The 19,700-nt window shown below is 37.7% G+C and overlaps 1 protein-coding gene across 1 annotated transcript in view; it reads left to right on the plus strand.

Moving 5' to 3' along the window:
• Nucleotides 1-19,700, plus strand: part of LOC126284410 (serine/threonine-protein phosphatase 6 regulatory ankyrin repeat subunit C-like) — a 312,174-nt gene that overhangs the window by 226,821 nt on the left and 65,653 nt on the right. The window contains exons 15-16 of the mRNA XM_049983326.1: nt 7,173-7,271; nt 16,707-17,126. Coding sequence (XP_049839283.1) covers nt 7,173-7,271; nt 16,707-17,126 — 519 coding nt within the window. The remainder of the gene's footprint in view (nt 1-7,172; nt 7,272-16,706; nt 17,127-19,700) is intronic.

A 19,700-nucleotide genomic window follows, 5' to 3' on the forward strand; every position in this document is an offset into this window, starting at 1 on the left:
ATTATGGATTGTTGGTTCTGTTAATCATGTTTCAGCTTCAGTCTGGGCTGAGCACCAGAGATAGTGGTCATGAGCGTGCAAGGTGTGACTGTATGTATGTTTTTATTTTCTGACAAAGGCTTTGGCCAGAAACTTAACATGTAACAGTCTTTTTGTTGTGTCTGTATGCAACTGTCATCTTTACAGTGAGTAGCAATCTATCCTTTCCATAACTGTTTCTATTCCTTTGTTGTATGTTGAAATTGTAATCATGAAATGGGCAAAGAATTAATATGGGATACACTGTTCAATTTCTGCTTTCACCTGCAGTTATTTACTCTTAGATACTTTAAGGACATTTATTTATTTATTTACATGTCAACATCCATAGGACCAAATTGAGGAGCAAATCTCCAAGGTCATGGAAAGTGTCAGTATATGAAATTACAACATAAAATTAATAACAGATAAAAATAAACGTTCATGAACCTGAAAAAGTCAATGCATACGTTTAAGTAAACGCTAGCAGCAATACAATAAGAATCAGCCCAATTTTTCAAGGAAATCCTCGACAGAATAGAAGGAGTATCCCATGAGAAAACTCTTCAGTTTTGATTTGAAAGCACCTGGGTTACCGCTAAGATTTTCTATTTCAGTGGCAGCTTATTGAAAATGGATGCAGCAGTATACTGCACAACTTTTTGCACAAGAGTTAAGGAAGTCCGATTCAAATGCAGGTTTGATTTCTGCCATGTATTAACTGAGTGAAATCTGCTTATTCTTGGGAATAAACTAATATTGGTAACACGAAATGACAATAAGGAATATACATATCGAGAGGCCATTGTCAAAATAACCAGACTTGTGAACAGAGGTCGACAAGAGGTTCGTGAACCCACACCACTTATTGCTCGAACCGCCCATTTCTGAGCCAAAAATATCCTTGTAGAATGGGAAGAATTACCCCAAAATATAATACCATATGACATAAGCAAATGAAAATAAGCAAAGTAGACTAATTTTTGTGTTGAAGTATCACTCAATTTTGATACCATTCAAAAAGTAAAAATAGCAGCATTAAGTCTTTGAATAAGATCCTGAATTTGGGCTTTCCACAATAGCTTACTATCTATCAGAACACCTAGAAATTTGAACTGTTCAGTTTCACTAATCATATGCCTGTTCTGTGAAATTAAAAGTCAGGTTTTGTTGAATTGCGTGTAAGAAACAGTAAAAACTGAGTCTTACTGTGATTTAATTTTAGTTTATTTTCTACAAGCCATGAACTGAGGTCATGTACTGCACTAGCTAGTGTCATCAGCAAACAGAAATATTTTAGAGTTACCCGTAATACTAGGGGGCATTTCATTTATATAAATATAGAACAGGAGCGGCCCCAACACTGATCCCTGGGGCACCCCGCACTTGACAGTACCCCACTCAGATCCCAAATCACAGCCGTTATCAACACTGTGAATAATGACCTCTTGCTGCCTGTTGCTAAAGTAAGAGGTGAACCAATTGTGAGCTATTTCCTGTATTCCGTAATGGTCCAACTTCTGAAGCAATATTTTATGATCAACAAAATCAAATGCCTTAGTTAAATCAAAAAATACACCAAGCGTTTGAAACTTTTTGTTTAGTCCATCCAGTACCACACAGAGAAAAGACAATATAGCATTTTCAATTGTTAAACGACTTCTAAAGCTGAACTGAACATTTGATAGCGAATCGTATGATATAAATGATCAATTATATTTATATACACAGCCTTTTCAATAACTTTTGCAAACACTGATGGCATAGAAATAGATTTAAAATTATGTACATTATCCTCTTCTCTCTTTTTATAAAGCAGCTTTACTACTGAGTACTTTAATCGCTCAGGAAACTGACCAGTCCTAAGAGAAAAATTACAAATTTGGCTAAATACAGGGCTAACATGTGCAGCACAGTACTTTAATATTCTACTAGACACTCCATCCTAACCATGAGAGTCCTTATCTTCAGTTATGTAATTGTTGACTCAATGTCCCTCTTGTCTGTATCACAGAGGAGTATTTCAGACATCAATCTCGGAAAGGCATTTGCCAGGAAAGTTATATGATTTCTTGTAGAAACTAAATTTTTATTTAATTCACGAGCAATGCTCAGAAAATGATTGTTAAATACTGTACACATATCTGATTTATCCGTAACAGAAATATTTTTACTGTGAACTGACTTTATATCATCGACCTTGTGCTGCAGACCAGACACTTCCTTCACAACTGACCATATGGTTTTAATTTTATCCTGTGAATTAGCTACTCAATTTGCATACCACATACTCTTTGCTTTCCTAATAACATTTTGAAGCACTTTACAATACTGTTTGTAATGGGCTACTGCAGCTTGATAGTTACTACTTCTAACATTTTTATATAATTTCCGCTTTGTTCTACATGATATCCTTATCCCACTAGTCAGCCTCCCAGACTGCCCATTACTGCTAGTATTCCATTTAGAATGTTCTAATGGAAAGCAACTCTCAAAGAGCATGAGAAATGTGCTATGGAAAGCATTGTATTTAACATCTATGTTATTAGCACTATAGACATCCTGCCACTCTTGTTCCTCGAAAAGTTTTAGAAAGTTCTCTATTGCTGTTGGATTAACTTTCCTACATAGTTTGTAATTAAATATGACTTTGGTTTGAGTACAAAAGCCTTTTAGTGTTAAAATTTCTGTATCATGTTCTGAAAGGCCATTCATGCTTTTACTAACAGAATGCCCATCTAGTAATGAAGAATGAATAAAAATATTGTCTATGGCTGTGCTACTGTTCCCCTGCACCCTAGCTGGAAAAAACACAGTTTGCATCAGATCATATGAGTTTAGGAGATTTACCAACATCCTTTTTCTTGCACAATCATATACAAAATTAATATTGAAGACACCACATGTAACTACTTTCTGGTATCCAGAGCGAGATTTTCACTCTGCAGCGGAGTGTGAGCTGATATGAAACTTCCTGGCAGATTAAAACTGTGTGCCCGACCGAGACTTAAACTCGAGACCTTTGCCTCAGGGACTCTACCATCTGAGCTACCGAAGCACAACTCATGCCTGGCCGAAGTAAAGCTGTCAGAACCGGCCGTGAGTTGTGATTCACTAGCTCAGATGGTAGAGCACTTGCCTGCGAAAGGCAAAGGTCCCGAGTTTGAGTCTCGGTCGGGCACACAGTTTTAATCTGCCAGGAAGTTACTTTCTAGTACTTCCTACAAAGTGAATCAAGAACCTTCTCTAGCTTGAGCAGAAATGCTCTGAAGTCAGAGTTAGGGGACCTATAAACAACAACAATTAGAAGTTTAGTTTCACTAAATTCAACTAACGCTGCACAACTTTCAAATATATTTTCAGTGCAGTGTCATGATACGTCAACAGACTCAAATGGAATACTGTTTTTTATGTACGGAGCCACTCCTACACCCTGCAAGGAACTCCTTGAGAAACAGCCAACAAAACTGCTGTATTAGCAGTTCACTAACTTTATCTCTAATACCCCTTATGTTTTGATGAAATATGCTAATTCCTTCTCTACTTGGAAACTGAAGGTGAGCCCTTAGTTAGAAGGACTTCCTTTAACCATGTATACCTATCAGCTGACTTCAATCTAAAAAAGGTGCAGCTCTAACACCAACTACTACAGGAATTTTTCCATGAGTGAGACCACATAGTAACTATATTTAGAACCTGAGAGAACTACAATATTAAATAAATGTTGTTGTTGTTGTCTTCAGTCCTAAGACTGGTTTGATGCAGCTCTCCATGCTACTCTATCCTTTGCAAGCTTCTTCATCTCCCAGTATCTACTGCAACCTACATCCTTCTGAATCTGCTTAGTGTATTCATCTCTTGGTCTCCCTCTATGATTTTTACCCTCCACTGCTAAATTTGTGATCTCTTGATGCCTCAGAACATGTCCTACCAACTGGTCCCTTCTTCTTGTCTAGTTGTGCCACAAACTCCTCTTCCCCCCAATTCTAATCAATACCTCCTCATTAGTTATGTGATCTACCCATCTAATCTTCTGCATTCTTCTGTAGCACCACATTTCGAAAGCTTCTATTCTCTTCTTGTCCAAACTACTTATCATCCATGTTTCACTTCCATACATGGCTACACTCCATACAAATACTTTCAGAAATGACTTCCTGACACTTAAATCTATACTCGATGTTAACAAATTTCTCTTCTTCAGAAACGCTTTCCTTGCCATGGCCAGTCTACATTTTATATCCTCTCTACTTTGACCATAATCAGTTATTTTGCTCCCCAAATGGCAAAACTCCTTTACTACTTTAAGTGTCTCATTTCCTAATTTAATTCCCTCAGCATCACCCGACTTAATTCGACTACATTCCATTATCCTCGTTTTGCTTTTGTTGATGTTCATCTTATATCCTCCTTTCAAGACACTGTCCATTCCGTTCAACTGCTCTTCCAAGTCCTTTGCTGTCTCTGACAGAATTACAATGTCATCGGTGAACCTTAAAGTTTTTATTTCTTCTACACGGATTTTAATACCTACTCCGAATTTTTCTTTTGTTTCCTTTACTGCTTGCTCAATATACAGATTGAATAACATCGGGGAGAGGCTGCACCCTGTCTTACTCCCTTCCCAACCACTGCTTCCCTTTCATGTCCCTCGACTCTTATAACTGCCATCTGGTTTCTGTACAAATTCTAAATGGCCTTTCGCTCCCTGTATTTTACCCCTGCCATCTTCAGAATTTGAAAGAGAGTATTCTAGTCAACATTGTCAAAACTGATCTTCCCCATCCCCAAGGTTGGCTTCTACTAGTTTTTCCATTCGTCTGTAAAGAATTTGAGTTAGTATTTTGCAGCTGTGGCTTATTAAACTGATTGTTCGGTAATTTTCACATCTGTCAACACCTGCTCTCTTTGGGATTGGAATTATTATATTCTTCTTGAAGTCTGAGGGTATTTCGCCTGTTTCATACATCTTGCTCACCAGATGGTACAGTTTTGCCAGGACTGGCTCTCCCAAGGCCGTCAGTAGTTCCAATGGAATGTTGTCTACTCCGGGGACCTTGTTTTGACTTAGGTCTTTCAGTGCTCTGTCAAACTCTTCACGCAGTATCGTATCTCCCATTTCATCTTCATCTACATTCTCTTCCATTTCCATAACATTGTCCTGAAGTTCATTGCCCTTGTATAGACCCTCTATATACTCCTTCCACCTTTCTGCTTTCCCTTCTTTGCTTAGAACTGGGTTTCCATATGAGTTCTTGATATTCATACAAGTGGTTCTCTTTTCTCCAAAGGTCTCTTTAATTTTCCTGTAGGCAGTATCTATCTTACCCCTAGTGAGATAAGCCTCTACATCCTTACTTTTGTCCTCTTGCCATCCCTGCTTAGCCATTTTGCACTTCCTGTCGATCTCATTTTTGAGACGTTTGTATTCCTTTTTGCCTGCTTCAATTACTGCATTTTTATATTTTCTCCTTTCATCAGTTAAATTCAATATTTCTTCTGTTACGCAAGGATTTCTACTAGCCCTCGTCTTTTTACCTACTTGATCCTCTGCTGCCTTCACTACTTCATCCCTCAAAGCTATCTCTTCTTCTTCTACTGTATTTCTTTCTCCCATTTCTATCAATTGTTCCCTTATGCTCTCACTGAAACTCTCTACAACCTCTGGTTCTTTCAATTTATCCACGTCCCATCTCCTTAAATTCTCACCTTTTTGCAGTTTCTTCAGTTTTAATCTACAGTTCATAACCAGTAGATTGTGGTCAGAGCTCACATCTGCCCCTGGAAAGATCTTACAATTTAAAACCTGGTTCCTAAATCTCTGTCTTACCATTATATAATCTATCTGATACCTTCTAGTATCTCCAGGGTTCTTCCATGTATACAACCTCCTTTCATGATTCTGAAACCAAGTGTTAGCTATGATTAAATTGTGCTCTGTGCAAAATTCTACCAAGCGGCTTCCTCTTTCATTTCTTAGCCCCAATCCATATTCACCTACTACATTTCCTTCTCTCCCTTTTCCTACTACCGAATTACAGTCACCCATGACTATCAAATTTTCGTCTCCCTTCACTATCTGAATAATTTCTTTTATCTCATCATACATTTCTTCAATTTCTTCGTCATCTGCAGAGCTAGTTGGCATATAAGCTTGTACTACTGTAGTAGGTGTGGGCTTCATATCTATCTTGGCCACAATAATGCATTCACTATGCTGTTTGTAGTAGCTTACCCGCATTCCTATTTTCCTATTCATTATTAAACCTACTCCTGCATTACCCCTATTTGATTTTGTGTTTATAACCCTGTAGTCACCTAAACCAGAAGTCTTGTTCCTCCTGCCACCGAACTTCACTAATTCCCACTATATCTAACTTTAACCTATCCATTTCCCTTTTTAAATTTTCGAACCTACCTGCCCGATTAAGGGATCTGACATTCCACTCTCCGATCCGTAGAACGCCAGTTTTCTTTCTCCTGGTAACGACATACTCTTGAGTAGTCCCCGCCCGGAGATCCGAATGGGGGACTATTTTACCTCCGGAATATTTTACCCAAGAGGACGCCATCATCATTTAATCATACAGTAAAGCTGCATGCCCTCGGGAAAAATTACGGCCGTAGTTTCCCCTTGTTTTCAGCCGCTCGCAGCACCAGTACAGCAAGGCCGTTTTGGTTATTGTTACAAGGCAAGATCAGTCAATCATCCAGACTGTTGCCCCTTCAACTACTGAAAAGGCTGCTGCCCCTCTTCAGGAACCACACGTTTGTCTGGCCTCTCAACAGATACCCCTCCGTTGTGGTTGTACCTACAGTACGGCTATCTGTATCGCTGAGGCACGCAAGCCTCCCCACCAACAGCAAGGTCCATGGTTCATGGGGAGGTAAATAAATGTACACTTTCACACACACACACACACACACACACATACACACACACACACTCTCACTCACACACACACACACAATAGTCACCTGAATAACTAATTAAATAAATGTACACTTTCAATTAGTTATTCAGGTGACTATTGTGTGTGTGTGTGTGTGTGTGTGTGTGTGTTTTCTGATGCATTTGCTAATGTGTGCAGCATAACTGTACTTTCTTACTATTTTCACTTGAGTATTTCTGAAACCTGCTTCTCTCATTTCAGTATGTGAAAGAACTCCTCAAAGCCGGAGCTGATGTCAATGCAATGGATATGGATGGTGCAACACCACTTCTTATGCAAAGCAGTCGTAACTATCATGAGGTACTGTCTTGCTGATAGCAAGTTCTATTGAAAAATGTACATTAAAACCATTCTTGGTACAAGAAGCTGTTAATCATTGTCGTTACTAAAAGGAAAAAAAGGCTTACAGACAGAAAAAAAGGAAAACTCAACATAGACTTACAGTGTTGCTGGTGACATCAAGGTCTGTATCTGGCCATCTTGTAGTGTGATGCAGAGAATATGCCTCCTCCCCCCTCCCCCCCCCCCCCCCCCCCACACACACACACCACACAACTACAGTGGCTTTTCAGTGTTCCCTGTATTTGTAGTTCCCACAGGGAAAAATCTTCCATGGTACCAACTGACAGCAGTTTCCAAATTGTTTTTCACTTAATTTGCTATACCTTTTGTTGTGCAAGCATCTCATTTATTTCTTGATCGCTAGGTTATCACTCCTCAATAATGCACGTTCCCTTAAATGTTTAAACTCGCCCAAGAGACGCCAGAAAAGATGGATGCATTTTACTATGTTGGAAACAAAGCAGATAAAAGATGTGTGAAACAAGTAGTATCAAGGATTGCAGAAGACAAAAGAGAACTCTATAAAAGTAAACAGCTGCTAACATCGAAACATACAAACCCTGATACAAGAAAAACAATCATCAAAGCTATATTGAGAATAAAGCTCTCTATGGATGTGGGACTTGGATATTGGGTCAGATAGAAATCAAATGCTTAGAAGAATTTAAAATTTTGTATTACAAGAGACTATTGAATATCAACTGAATTCATAAAGTAAGGAATTAAGACATCTTGGAGTCAGTTATCAAGAAGAATGTTTACTAAAGAACATAATGAACTGAGAAGAGAGAATAGGTGGACACATACGATGACAAAGTTGTTACTAAAATGTGTAGCTGAAGGAATGGCGAAAGGAAAGAATCAGAATGGCAGGCCTAATCATGTACTGGTAAAAAAAACTTGAATGACTAGACATGTACATTAGTATGTCCTGCAGAAATGATTAGCTTTTGAACCACGTTGGCCATTGGCACAAGGTCAACATCAATGTCATGGTGCAATGCCACCTACCAGTAAAATGTGCTTGCAGCTCTTGTTGCTGTAAACTCAAGGTAATGGATCAGTATGATTTGAGCAGTTGTGCAGGATGCCTCACAGACATCAGTCATGTGCATGAACCATGCTGTCAGATCAGTGGGTTTGAAAGAGGGCACCTTACTGCCATGAAAGAATTTGATGCCTCCACCTGGGAAATTGCTGCTTATGTGGGATGAAGTGTTTCAGCTGTGCAGCAAGTTTTTGCTGAATAGTTCATGGAAGGCCATAGAGCATGACGAGATGCAGCAGGTCAATGTACCCAGACCTCTCCCCTAGAAGATCGACACCTCATCTTAATTGCTTTGCAGGATAGATCTGCATCCTCCTCAGCTCTGGCACAACACTGGAACAGTGTAACATGTTGTACACTACCAGGAGTGACGGACTGTTGCTGTTTTATTAAAGCATGGGTTTCACACATGTCGTCCACTTCTCCGCCTACTTTTGACAAATGTTCAGAAACATGCTAGATGTCAATGGCGTATGGAAGGATGTCACTGGGGACAGGAATAGCATCAGATAGCGCAGATAGTGTTTTTGGATGAATCCAGACTCTGTTTGTTAGAAATTGATGGCCATGTTGTGGTTTGCCACAGATGGGGAGCAGCATCGCAGTGACTGCATTTGCACAAGACATAAAGTCCAACTCAAGGACTTATAGTGTGGTATGCTGTTGGGTACAACCACAAATCACAGTTGGTGCTTGTGTGACCTATGTGAATGACATCCTGAAGCCTATAGCCATACCCTATCTATACAACAGCCCAGATAACATTTTTCAGCAAGACAATTCATGACCCTACATTGCTGCACAAGTAAGTACCTTCTTGGTGTCACAGAATGTCAGCCTTTTGCCCTGGCCTGCAAGATCAGCCTTGTCGCCAATTGAAAATGTGTGGTTTATGGTGAAACAACAGGTGCAGTGCTGTAACCCAATGGCAACCACCATAGATGAATGTCAGTGAATGCAGCATGGATGGCTATACCGCAGGACACCATTTGCTCCTTATGTGTGTCAATGCCATCATGCATGGAACAAGTTATCAGGCCCCATGGTGTAGCCTGTGTCTACTATGCAACAGGACACAGGCTGAACCAAGATACCTGAAATACTAATCATTTCTGCAGAAGATACTATTGTACATGTCCTGTGAATATGAATGTCCTGCTCTAATTGTTCTGGGTGTCCTGTGTTTTTTGAGTGCATGACTATCTAAGTCATGTTGTTAATAATGTAGGATGAAGAATCTAGACCAAATAGAGAATTGTACAAAACCAATTTTCAGTTTGATAATCAAAAAAACAATAACAATATTGACAGGTGCAATGTGAATATGTTCACCATTGATCCTTGTATATATGATCACACTTAAAAATTCTAGAATTGTTTTTTCAATATTATAATCTCAGAATCTACTTTGCTTTTATGGTATTATCAGCATTTGGCATCCTCATTTATAGAATGAAACTTGCGACAGTAATGGCTCTTTGTAGTCTTCTCTTTGTCTAATTATTTTATGCTTTTTAAATAAAAATAAAATACTAAATTCGCCTCTTATATTTTAATCAGACAGACAAATAGTTGTTGGGTTGAACGTAGACACGTTCAGTGTTAAATAACATACCCATATGATAATTATTCAAGTTTGACTAAGAAAGTTTATTGTCTGTAAGATTCACATAATAATTAATAGGCTAGTGAAAGTGACTACATGAATAAAAGATTTGAAAATAGCCACCAATATAGTGGTTAGCAAATGCACTATATGAAATAAATAACCTGGAAAACACAGACAGTGTTCACAGCAAAAATCTAACAGAAGCTAAACTCCAAAACACTAAAACACATACAATAAGAGTCAAACCAACATCAAACCAACACATATTGCATTAAATTAATAAGTTGTTTAGTTGCTGGAAGAATCTGAGTCCCACACTGGCAGAATGAGTTAACATTCAGACTCAGTGCAAGAATTCAGATCAACTTCTCACATGAAAACACATGTTCTCTTGAACTACTGGCAGAAATAGATCAGAGACCTGGCACTGCAGAAAAACTCTTGAAGTTCCCAGGAAACTCATGCAAAATACTTCGAAGCATCGAGACTGACAACGCTAAGAATTTCTGTCACCAAAAACGTGCATGGCTGGATCAGTGCTCAGACCAGCAAAGATCTTGCCTCTTCAACCTTGAACAAAACTGTGAGAATGTGCAGGATGGCCATCACCTTTTTAAGGCAAGGCATTTATCCCCCCCCCCCCTCCCCCCCCCCCCATGGGAACACTGTACCTACATCACATAAATAAAATTAAAAAACTGAATGTGCCATTAGCCATGCACTAAAATTCTAAAGAAAATTGATAACTAGCACTTTATTTTATGTGTGTAATTCACTCAAAATTTAAACACACACCAAGTTTTGTTGCAGCACTAAAAATCAGCTCATAATCTTTTCACTGTCAGTTATTACAATAAAGATAAATATGGCACCACAGTCTCATAGGACTTTTCCTCCTGTTCCCATTGAAGTACTTACAATTATGATACATGTAATAGTTTTTAAGTTTTGGGTGAAACTATGCAAATTAATTAACAATTAATCAAAAACACTAAAAAATAAAAATCTTGTGAATTATATGTTGGATATGAAATGTGAGTAATTCACCCAATGTGTACTGCCTTACTAATTGTTTGTGTGTCTTATATTAAACTATTTACTGAATTTCAATTAAAGTTTGTAATTTTTCCTCCTATCTATGTAGTTCACAATTCGTTCGACAATCATTCATGATAGGAAACAGAGTCATAGCTCAGTCATTCAAAATGATTCAGAAATTTTACTTATTAGAATGAAATCAGGCGATGATTCTTGTTCTCTGCAGGCTAGTGCTTTGCGGCAGTCGGCTAATCTGTAAAAATAAAATGCCTCATAATTAGACACACATACACACACGCACACACTAACTCACGCAATTGTGCCTGTCATGACTCAGCATCTATATGATGAGTCGTGACAGGCACAATTCCTTCTCTTGCATTGTTACATTCCATCCTGGATTTTCTATTGTTTGATTTTTAACTGGTCGCTGTGTTAGCCATTCATGCAAGTTGTCCTGCCTATCTGCAGACTCAGTACAGTCAGCATTGTTGTGATGTCCTTTACAGCTTTTTAGGCAGACCATTCTCTAATAATAGAACGGACTGAACCAATTAGCCATTTCATCCCTTAGACATTGTAAAGCCATCCTTGGCAGACCAAACTCATATGGCATGAATTTCATCAGAACAGAGACAAAGGTACATGCTGCCAAAGTGTCAAAAACAAGAAACGCAGTTGCAGTTTTTCACATCTGATTCTGTGACCTATACAGAATGATCCCTGACCATAGCTGTACACATGTCAGGGAATGGAAACTCATAGCAATCAGAGCCATCTCAATGCAAATCAATGAACAATCAAATTAACTGACTCATCTTCTGTCAGCATTAATAGAAATAAACACAACAAAGAAAGTCTAACCTAATTAACACCTTAAAACTCACAAATTAATAATGCCATGAAATCCAGAGCTACCTCTGCCTTCAAGAATTAATTCACAGGATTAATAACATAGAAAAATAATACATACAAACAAAAATATAAAAACAACTCAGTATACTGAACTTCTATCTATGTACAAATATAATAAAAATACAATGAATTCACTTCCAGAATACAAGCCACTGCTCATTTATGAATGCATGATCTTAGCTCAATTAAATTTCATAATCCCAGTAGTTTTGCTGAAACTGGGTAAGCTACATGATAAGCATTCAGGTACGTGCACTCATAATCATAAACAGCCAATGGTTCAACTCAAATAGTTTCCTTATTTCTCCATCCAAATAGCAGGACTTTTCCTTCTTCCTGACAAGCACCATATCACCCAGTTCATATTGCACAGCCTCATACCTTCCATCATTCAGTCTCTGTCTCTCCTTGGCCTTCTCTTCCATGTGCTGTTTGATCTTTGCCTCAAGTTATTCTGCAGAGATCTGGCATCCTGGTGGGAAATCCACAACCCCTGACAACAGGTTTGTTGGTCTATCTAGCATCATCACTTGATACGGAGTGAATCCAGGGGCATAAATTTTGACACTGTTTATGGTGTCCTTGAAAGTCGGTACATGCTGGGCCCACTTACAGTGTTGGTGGGTGCAATACCTCCTATCTAGCCTGCGCAACTCCCTCATCTACTGTCCACCTGGATTTCCCACAGGGTCATATGCCAAAGTCCACATGTGTTTCATAACTGTTTCTGTCATGAGATACTCCCATAACCTGTTGTCATACAGAGCAGCCTTTGGTGTTTGTACCTTTGCAAAATAATCCTTTTCTAGTTTATTCATCATTATTTTGCTGGTGGTCCTTTCCATGTGTAGTTTAACGTACATCAGAGGTGCAAATCTCAGCCATAATACACGTACTTCTGGACTTTTTAATAACTTTCCTTGATATAATGCAGTAGTTTTTGTATTATTTAGCTGTTTCTGGATTATTGATCTTGCTTCGTATTTGATACATTTCCCTTTTTCAGTTACAAGACATAGTTGTCCCTTAACTGAGCTATGGTTCTTTACAAGGTTTCACTGTTTTCTTAGGGAAATCATTTTCAAATGTACTCACAAATGTATCATGAAATAAATTATACTTTAAATTAGCACCAGGTTCCCTGTACATGTCATCTCAGTCTAACTGCTGCAAGCTTTCCCTAAAATTTGCGTTTGTTACATTGTTAACTGAACACACCATTTTGGAGGAATGTTTTCCATTACTGTATGATGCTGTGGCATACACTGTAACTAGCTGCACACCATGATTACAAAGACCCGTCTTAACAGGATAAATGTTTATTTGATTAAATTTATCTTGGTCTATGGAAATATTTTCACAAAGCCAACCTATCCTTTGGGTCTAGTTGCCTAAATCCTGGAACCAAGCCCACAATTACATAATAATGGTTCCTTGTTGTCAATTCTGAGGATGATATGCAGTCTTTGTCTGATTATTGTACTCTTTCTAAATAAAAATAAAATTCTGTATGCAGCTCTGATGTTTTATTAATCAGACAGACAAATAATTGTTAGGTTTAACATATGCATTCAGCATCAAATAATATACTCCATCTACAATTGTTCAATTTTAACTAGTAAAGTTTCTTATGCGCAAAATTCACATAATAATTTGTAGGCTGGTGAAAGCAACTACATGATACAGTGATTTAAAAACAGCACAAGCCCCTAATATAGTGATTAGTGAACACACAATATAAAATAAAATAGTTGAAAAACACTGTTTTTATAGCTAAAATCTAACAGAGCACTAAACTCCACATGAAATCACATATAATAAAGAGTCAAACCAACACACACTGCCTTAAACCTATGTCTCAATCAGTTCCATGAACAATATAACTTCCACACTGGCAAACTGAGCTAAAGTTCAGACTCAGTGCACAAATTTAGAGTCTAAATCAACTTCATATGCCAAAATTCAAGTTCTGCTGAACTATTAGCAGAAATAAATCATAGTTCTGCCTACTCACACAAAATATTGCAACTGATGATGCAAAAATTCCTATCACCAAAAATGTGCACAACTAGATCACCATCAAACCAGCATAGATTCTTCAATGACATACCAAACTGTGACAGTGCACAAGATGGCCTGCGTCCTCCCTTCCATGGAACAACCTGCATTTACGTCAGTCAATGACTTTTTACCTTCACCAGCCTCATTCACAACTTTCTATATATGTAAATGATGTATAAATCTGAATATCTTGTTACCTGCATACTAAAATTCTAAGCAAAACTGATATTTTACACTTTATTTCATTTGCAGTATTTTTCCCAAAAATTATCTAACTAAATGCAAAGTTTTATTGCAATGCAGAAAATCAGTTGGTAATATCTGCAATGTCAATTATTAAAATGTCCACCCCGATAGCTGAGTGGTCAGTGTGACGAATTGCCGTCCTACGGACCTGGGTTCGATTCCCGGCTGGGTTAGGGATTTTCTCTGCTCAGGGACTGGGTGTTGTGCTGTCTTGATCATCATTTCACCCCATCCAGCATGCAGGTCACTCAAACATAATAAGAACTGCACCAAGGCGGCCGGATCTGCCACACAAGGGGCCTCCCGGCCAATGATGCCAAATGCTCATTTCCATTTCCAACGATTAAAACAAACATGAAAATAGCACTACATTCTTGTAGGACTTTTCCCCATTTTTGCTTTTAAGTAATCAGAATTATGGTAGATATAATAGTTTTTATGTTGCAGATGTAACTACACAAATGCATAAACAATTAATTAAAAAATAAAACATATAAGTCTTATTAACTAGAATCATTAGAGATATAACAGTTTTTAAGTAATGGCTAAAACTATGCAACTTAACAATAAATTAAAAAACACAATTAAAAGTATAAATCTTATGAACTAGGTGTCGGATGTGATGTCTAAATATGTCTGTCACACATATGACCTTGCTAATTGTGTATGTTTCTTGCATTAAATCATATGCTGAATTTTAATTACAGTTCAGTTAAATGTGCCTCACAGCTTAATTAATTATAATGTGACATATGTGAGTTATGTGAGTTCAATTGGTTTTTGTTACTGAGAGCTGCAATTTGAGGGCTTGATCTCTTTTGTACCATAAATATTACCAAAGTTACTAATTATTTGCTGTGTATCAGTTATATATATATCTTCTTGGTGCTGTATCTTCTAACATACATTAATTGCAAATTAAATGTGCATAGTAGTGTAATTGTGTTGATCTCCTCTTTAATATGAAGTCTCATTGTGCACACTAGCATAGAACTTATGTTATGTCCAACAGTTTTGATATGACAATTCCACAGGGCTCACCCTGCTACTGGGGCTGGTCAGCGATGCTGCTCCTGTGGCCCACTGACATACACCCCCCCCCACCTCCCCCCACTCCCCATTAGTACTACCTGGAGCCATGCCCACATGCTACATCACTGAGTTCATGCACTCAAACTGAGCACTGCCTGTGACCAAAACACATCAACCAAGCTCAAATATGGTATGTTTGTATCAAAAACTAAACCAATGTTATCCATGAGAAAATATGTCCTGATACTCACTTTAAGCTGATCTTATGCATACAATGACTACAACGAAGGTACAAATCTTTAAATTAACCGACTGCCTGGCACATGAGTCACTATTTATTTTTGTGCCTGAATATCTGTAGCCAGAAAATTATGTTTCATATGAAGGTAATAATCTTCATTGTTCTATGCCTGAATAAAGGTTTCAGATATGAGGGTCATTAAATAATTAAACACATGAACAGAAATAGTGACAACTATAACTATTGCAGGGAATTGAAACACTTGTGGTAATTGGCATCCTGGGCGTCTGATAGCAATAATGACCTATTGGTTCAGTCATCAAAGTAGACTGATGACTTCAGCTGAGCAAATTGCTGAAAGACATTGAGTGTCAGTACAACATATCCCCTCTATCAAAACAAATGAACTACCTGAAGGCTTGTGGCAGGTGTGTTCTCAGAAAACTTATTATTCATTACAAAGAACAGAGTTGTCACATTTGCTTTGAACTCAAAAATGATTTCAATAGGTGGCTAACTTGTGATGAAATCTGAATAAATAAATCATTTTGAGCCAAAGTTGAAGTATCAAAGTATCCAGTGGAAACACTGTCAAACACCCATAGGTAAGAACTTCAAAACCTGACCATTGGCTGGTAATACCATGTTATCCATTGTTTGGAATGCCCATGGTCTGATTTCCTGCGATTTTTGGAGGAGAAACACACTATCAACAACCTGTACTGCTTAGGAGTGATTGAGAACAAAGTCACAATCAGTTGCAATAAAGAGGAAACGTCTGGAATGACAGAAGAAGGATGTACTTTTTCTTCATGACATTGCTTGACCTATGACGGCCCTGCAGATGTTGTAAACTATTAAAAAAGTGAATTATGAGTGAGTGCCTCTTCATCCTTTCTACCCTGTTCTCGCTCATTTTGGTTTTTGTGTTTGGTCCAATGAAAGTAGCTTTCTATGGCATTAAGTTAAATGGATATGAAGAAATAAAGAAAAATGTACAAAACTGCTTCTAGATTGAGGCAATACCTAGGATAGAGTGGAGAAATAAATAATGAATTGTATTGAGTTAATAAATTATTTTTGCTCTACAGCTGTTTGTCTGTTAAGTTACAGAATGATCCTTATAATAAGTACATCATAAAAAAAACATTCATTAAATAAAAATGAAAATATAGTAATGTGAAAATACTGCATTTGTTGCAGGTTACCCAGTTACTGGTTCGTGCTGGAGCTGATGTGACAGCAAGTGCTAAAAATTGTCAGAGAATCATACATCGTGCATCTCAAGTTGGGAGCACCACAGACATTGACTATCTTTTTGATATCTGGCCTTCAAACTGGGGCAGTGATAACCAGGGCAACACCATTCTACACTTTGCAACCACGTGTAGCAGGAACAGACTTCAGTTTATAGAGCAAATTGTGTCAAGGAAGCTGGTATTTGTAGATGAAAGAAATGTGCATGGAGAGACACCACTTGCAATGCTTGTAAAGCACAGTTCAAAATGTAACTCTGCACAGGATGAAGTAGAGATCTTGCTGGGAGCAGGAGCAAATCCCACCACTAAGGACAACAACGGGAATACACCTTTACACATGGCATCCAGTGTCGGCAATGTAAAGGTATGTTCAGGCCTTACCTGGCACATTTCATAGTTGTTCACATTTTCAAAATTTTATGTGATTATGTACAATATAAAAATATAAATAACAGAGACTGAATTGAATTATTGTGTATTAGAGAAATTGCTACAGCTACAGGGACATCTACCTGGCTCTATGACTGCCCCCCTGTGACCATCTTGGATACAGATTTCTTGACCACTCTATTTTTATACAATAAAGAAATCCCTTCTAAGTCCTAGAAAGATGTGTCCTGTGTCAAGACAGCATAGCATTAGTTGTAGTCTATCAGAGAAAGAAAATAATTTAAATGTATAGATAAAAAATCTATTCACCAAGTGGTGGCATGGGAACACACACACAAAATGATTTAAATTTTACAAGCTTTTGGAGCAGTGGCTCCTTCTTATGGCAAAAGAGTTGAAGGGGAAGAAAGAGGTTGAAGAAAAGAGGATCGTCCAAATTAAGATGGCGCCGATCGGACTAGTAGGTGTAAATTGCTCCGACAAAAGTGATGATAATGAAGTGAAAGGTGGTAATAATTGTAGGCTGTGCAACAAAAAAGTAAGGAAAGGTATCCAATGCAAATGCTGTAAGTGGTGGTTTCACGAAAACTGTTGCAAAATGAACATAAAACTGATAAAAGTGGACCACTCATGGTTGTGTGATGCATGTGTAACGGAAACGTATGAGAAAAAGTATATTGACATTATTAGAGACAAAGATGCAATAATTAGAGTGTTACAAAGTGATCTTGAAGCTTTACAAGTGAAATGTGCTGCATTGGAACACAAATACAACATTTTGATGAATAATAATACTCGTCGTTCAAAAGTAAACAAAAGTAAGTGTTCTGAAACTTGTAACTCGCGTGTAAACAAGGAAGGTGCGGTGTCTAAAAATCCAGGAAGAGACGTTTCAGAAGAAAACAGTATATTAGTAGTAGAAGAGGACCTGGGTGAAAGTGGACGCTTAGAAACAAAGACGAAATCTGCCAAGAACAATACTACTACCACACAAAAAGGAATGCAACATGGAGCCAAGGTAAAAATATTCGGAGACAGCCATGCACGTAATGTCTCAAACTATGTCTCAAACAGTGCTAAAGAGATCGTGAAAGTGTCTGCCATCGTTAAGCCAGGGGCTAAGTTTGGAAACGTGATTAGAAATGTAGAAACAGAATGTGCCAGTTCCAGTAAAAGTGACTGTGTTGTTCTCATAGCGGGATCGAACGACGTTTACTGTAACGAAGCCAGTGGATATATAAAAAAAACTGCTCGTTATCCTGCAACTGCTGTCAACTACAAATGTAATAGTAACTAATGTACCCATGAGATTTGACCTGGTTGACTGGTCGTGTGTAAACAGTGAAATTCGGCGAAGAAATCAAAAATTAAAACACTTCTGTTCGAAATTCAAAAACGTAAGACTACTTGACGTCAGCATATATGAAAAAACTTAGTTCACAAAGCATGGACAGCACCTAAATCGATCTGGTAAGATGAGACTCGCATCAGATATAAACAAAGCTGTTGATGAAATATTGCGTGAAAGGAGTTGTGAAAACAAACACGTTATCACCCTAAATGATAGCATGCAGGGAAACTAGCGAAATGGGCCAATTCCAACGGACTTTGGCCCAACATTAAAAACTCAGTGCAAGTACTGAAAACGCATGTGGAAGGGCCATTACGTAGTAAAACAGTTAGTTTTAAAGATGCTTTAGCTGGTAATGTTTGCAGTAGTAATTTCATTATGCATTTGAACATTAGAGGTCTATCTGAAGGAATGATCAGCAAGCTTTATGATATAGAAATTTTGTTAGAAAGTATGAAACAATCTGTAAAGGTAATATGTCTAAATGAGCATTGGCTTGAACCTGAAAATATCAAACTCCTCAATAAACTTACAGGTTACAAACTAGCTACCTACTTCTGTAGGACTAATGGGTATGGTGGCTCTTGCATACTAGTGCATTCCACAATAGGCTATGAAATAAGACAGAATTTTAGCTATTTAAATGAAGAACATACATTTGAGAGTTGTTGCATTGAACTTAGAGAGTATAACATGCTAATCATCAGTATATATCGCACCCCTGGGTACCACATAAGTTCTGTATTCCTAGAAAAATTTGAGACATTGCTATATAAATTAAAAACAGGAAAAATGCATAAGAAAATAGTTATATGTGCTGATTTCAACATTGATGTAAGAACTGATGACAAATTTTCTTTACATTTAAAGAACCTGGTAGCTACATATGGGCTAAATCTAAATTTTGATCAATGCACAAGAATTACAGCAACCTCTTCAACTTGTATAGATAATGTTGTTAGCAGTTATAATTACAGTGTAAAAGAAAAATTTATTCTAGATCTAGGAGTCTCAGACCATTCAGCACTATTTGTATCACTATCAAAACTAAACCCAGCCTGCCCAACAAAAAGATGTAGGAGCTTTAGTGAAGGAAATGTAGAGGAATTTATTAAAAAACTAAACTCCACTGTGTGGTCAGTCAGCAAAGACACTTCCACAAATGAAAACTACAATAACTTTTTAACTGAATTCATG

The sequence above is a fragment of the Schistocerca gregaria genome, chromosome 1 (assembly GCF_023897955.1).
Source record: "Schistocerca gregaria isolate iqSchGreg1 chromosome 1, iqSchGreg1.2, whole genome shotgun sequence".
Taxonomy (NCBI): Eukaryota; Metazoa; Arthropoda; class Insecta; order Orthoptera; family Acrididae; genus Schistocerca; species Schistocerca gregaria.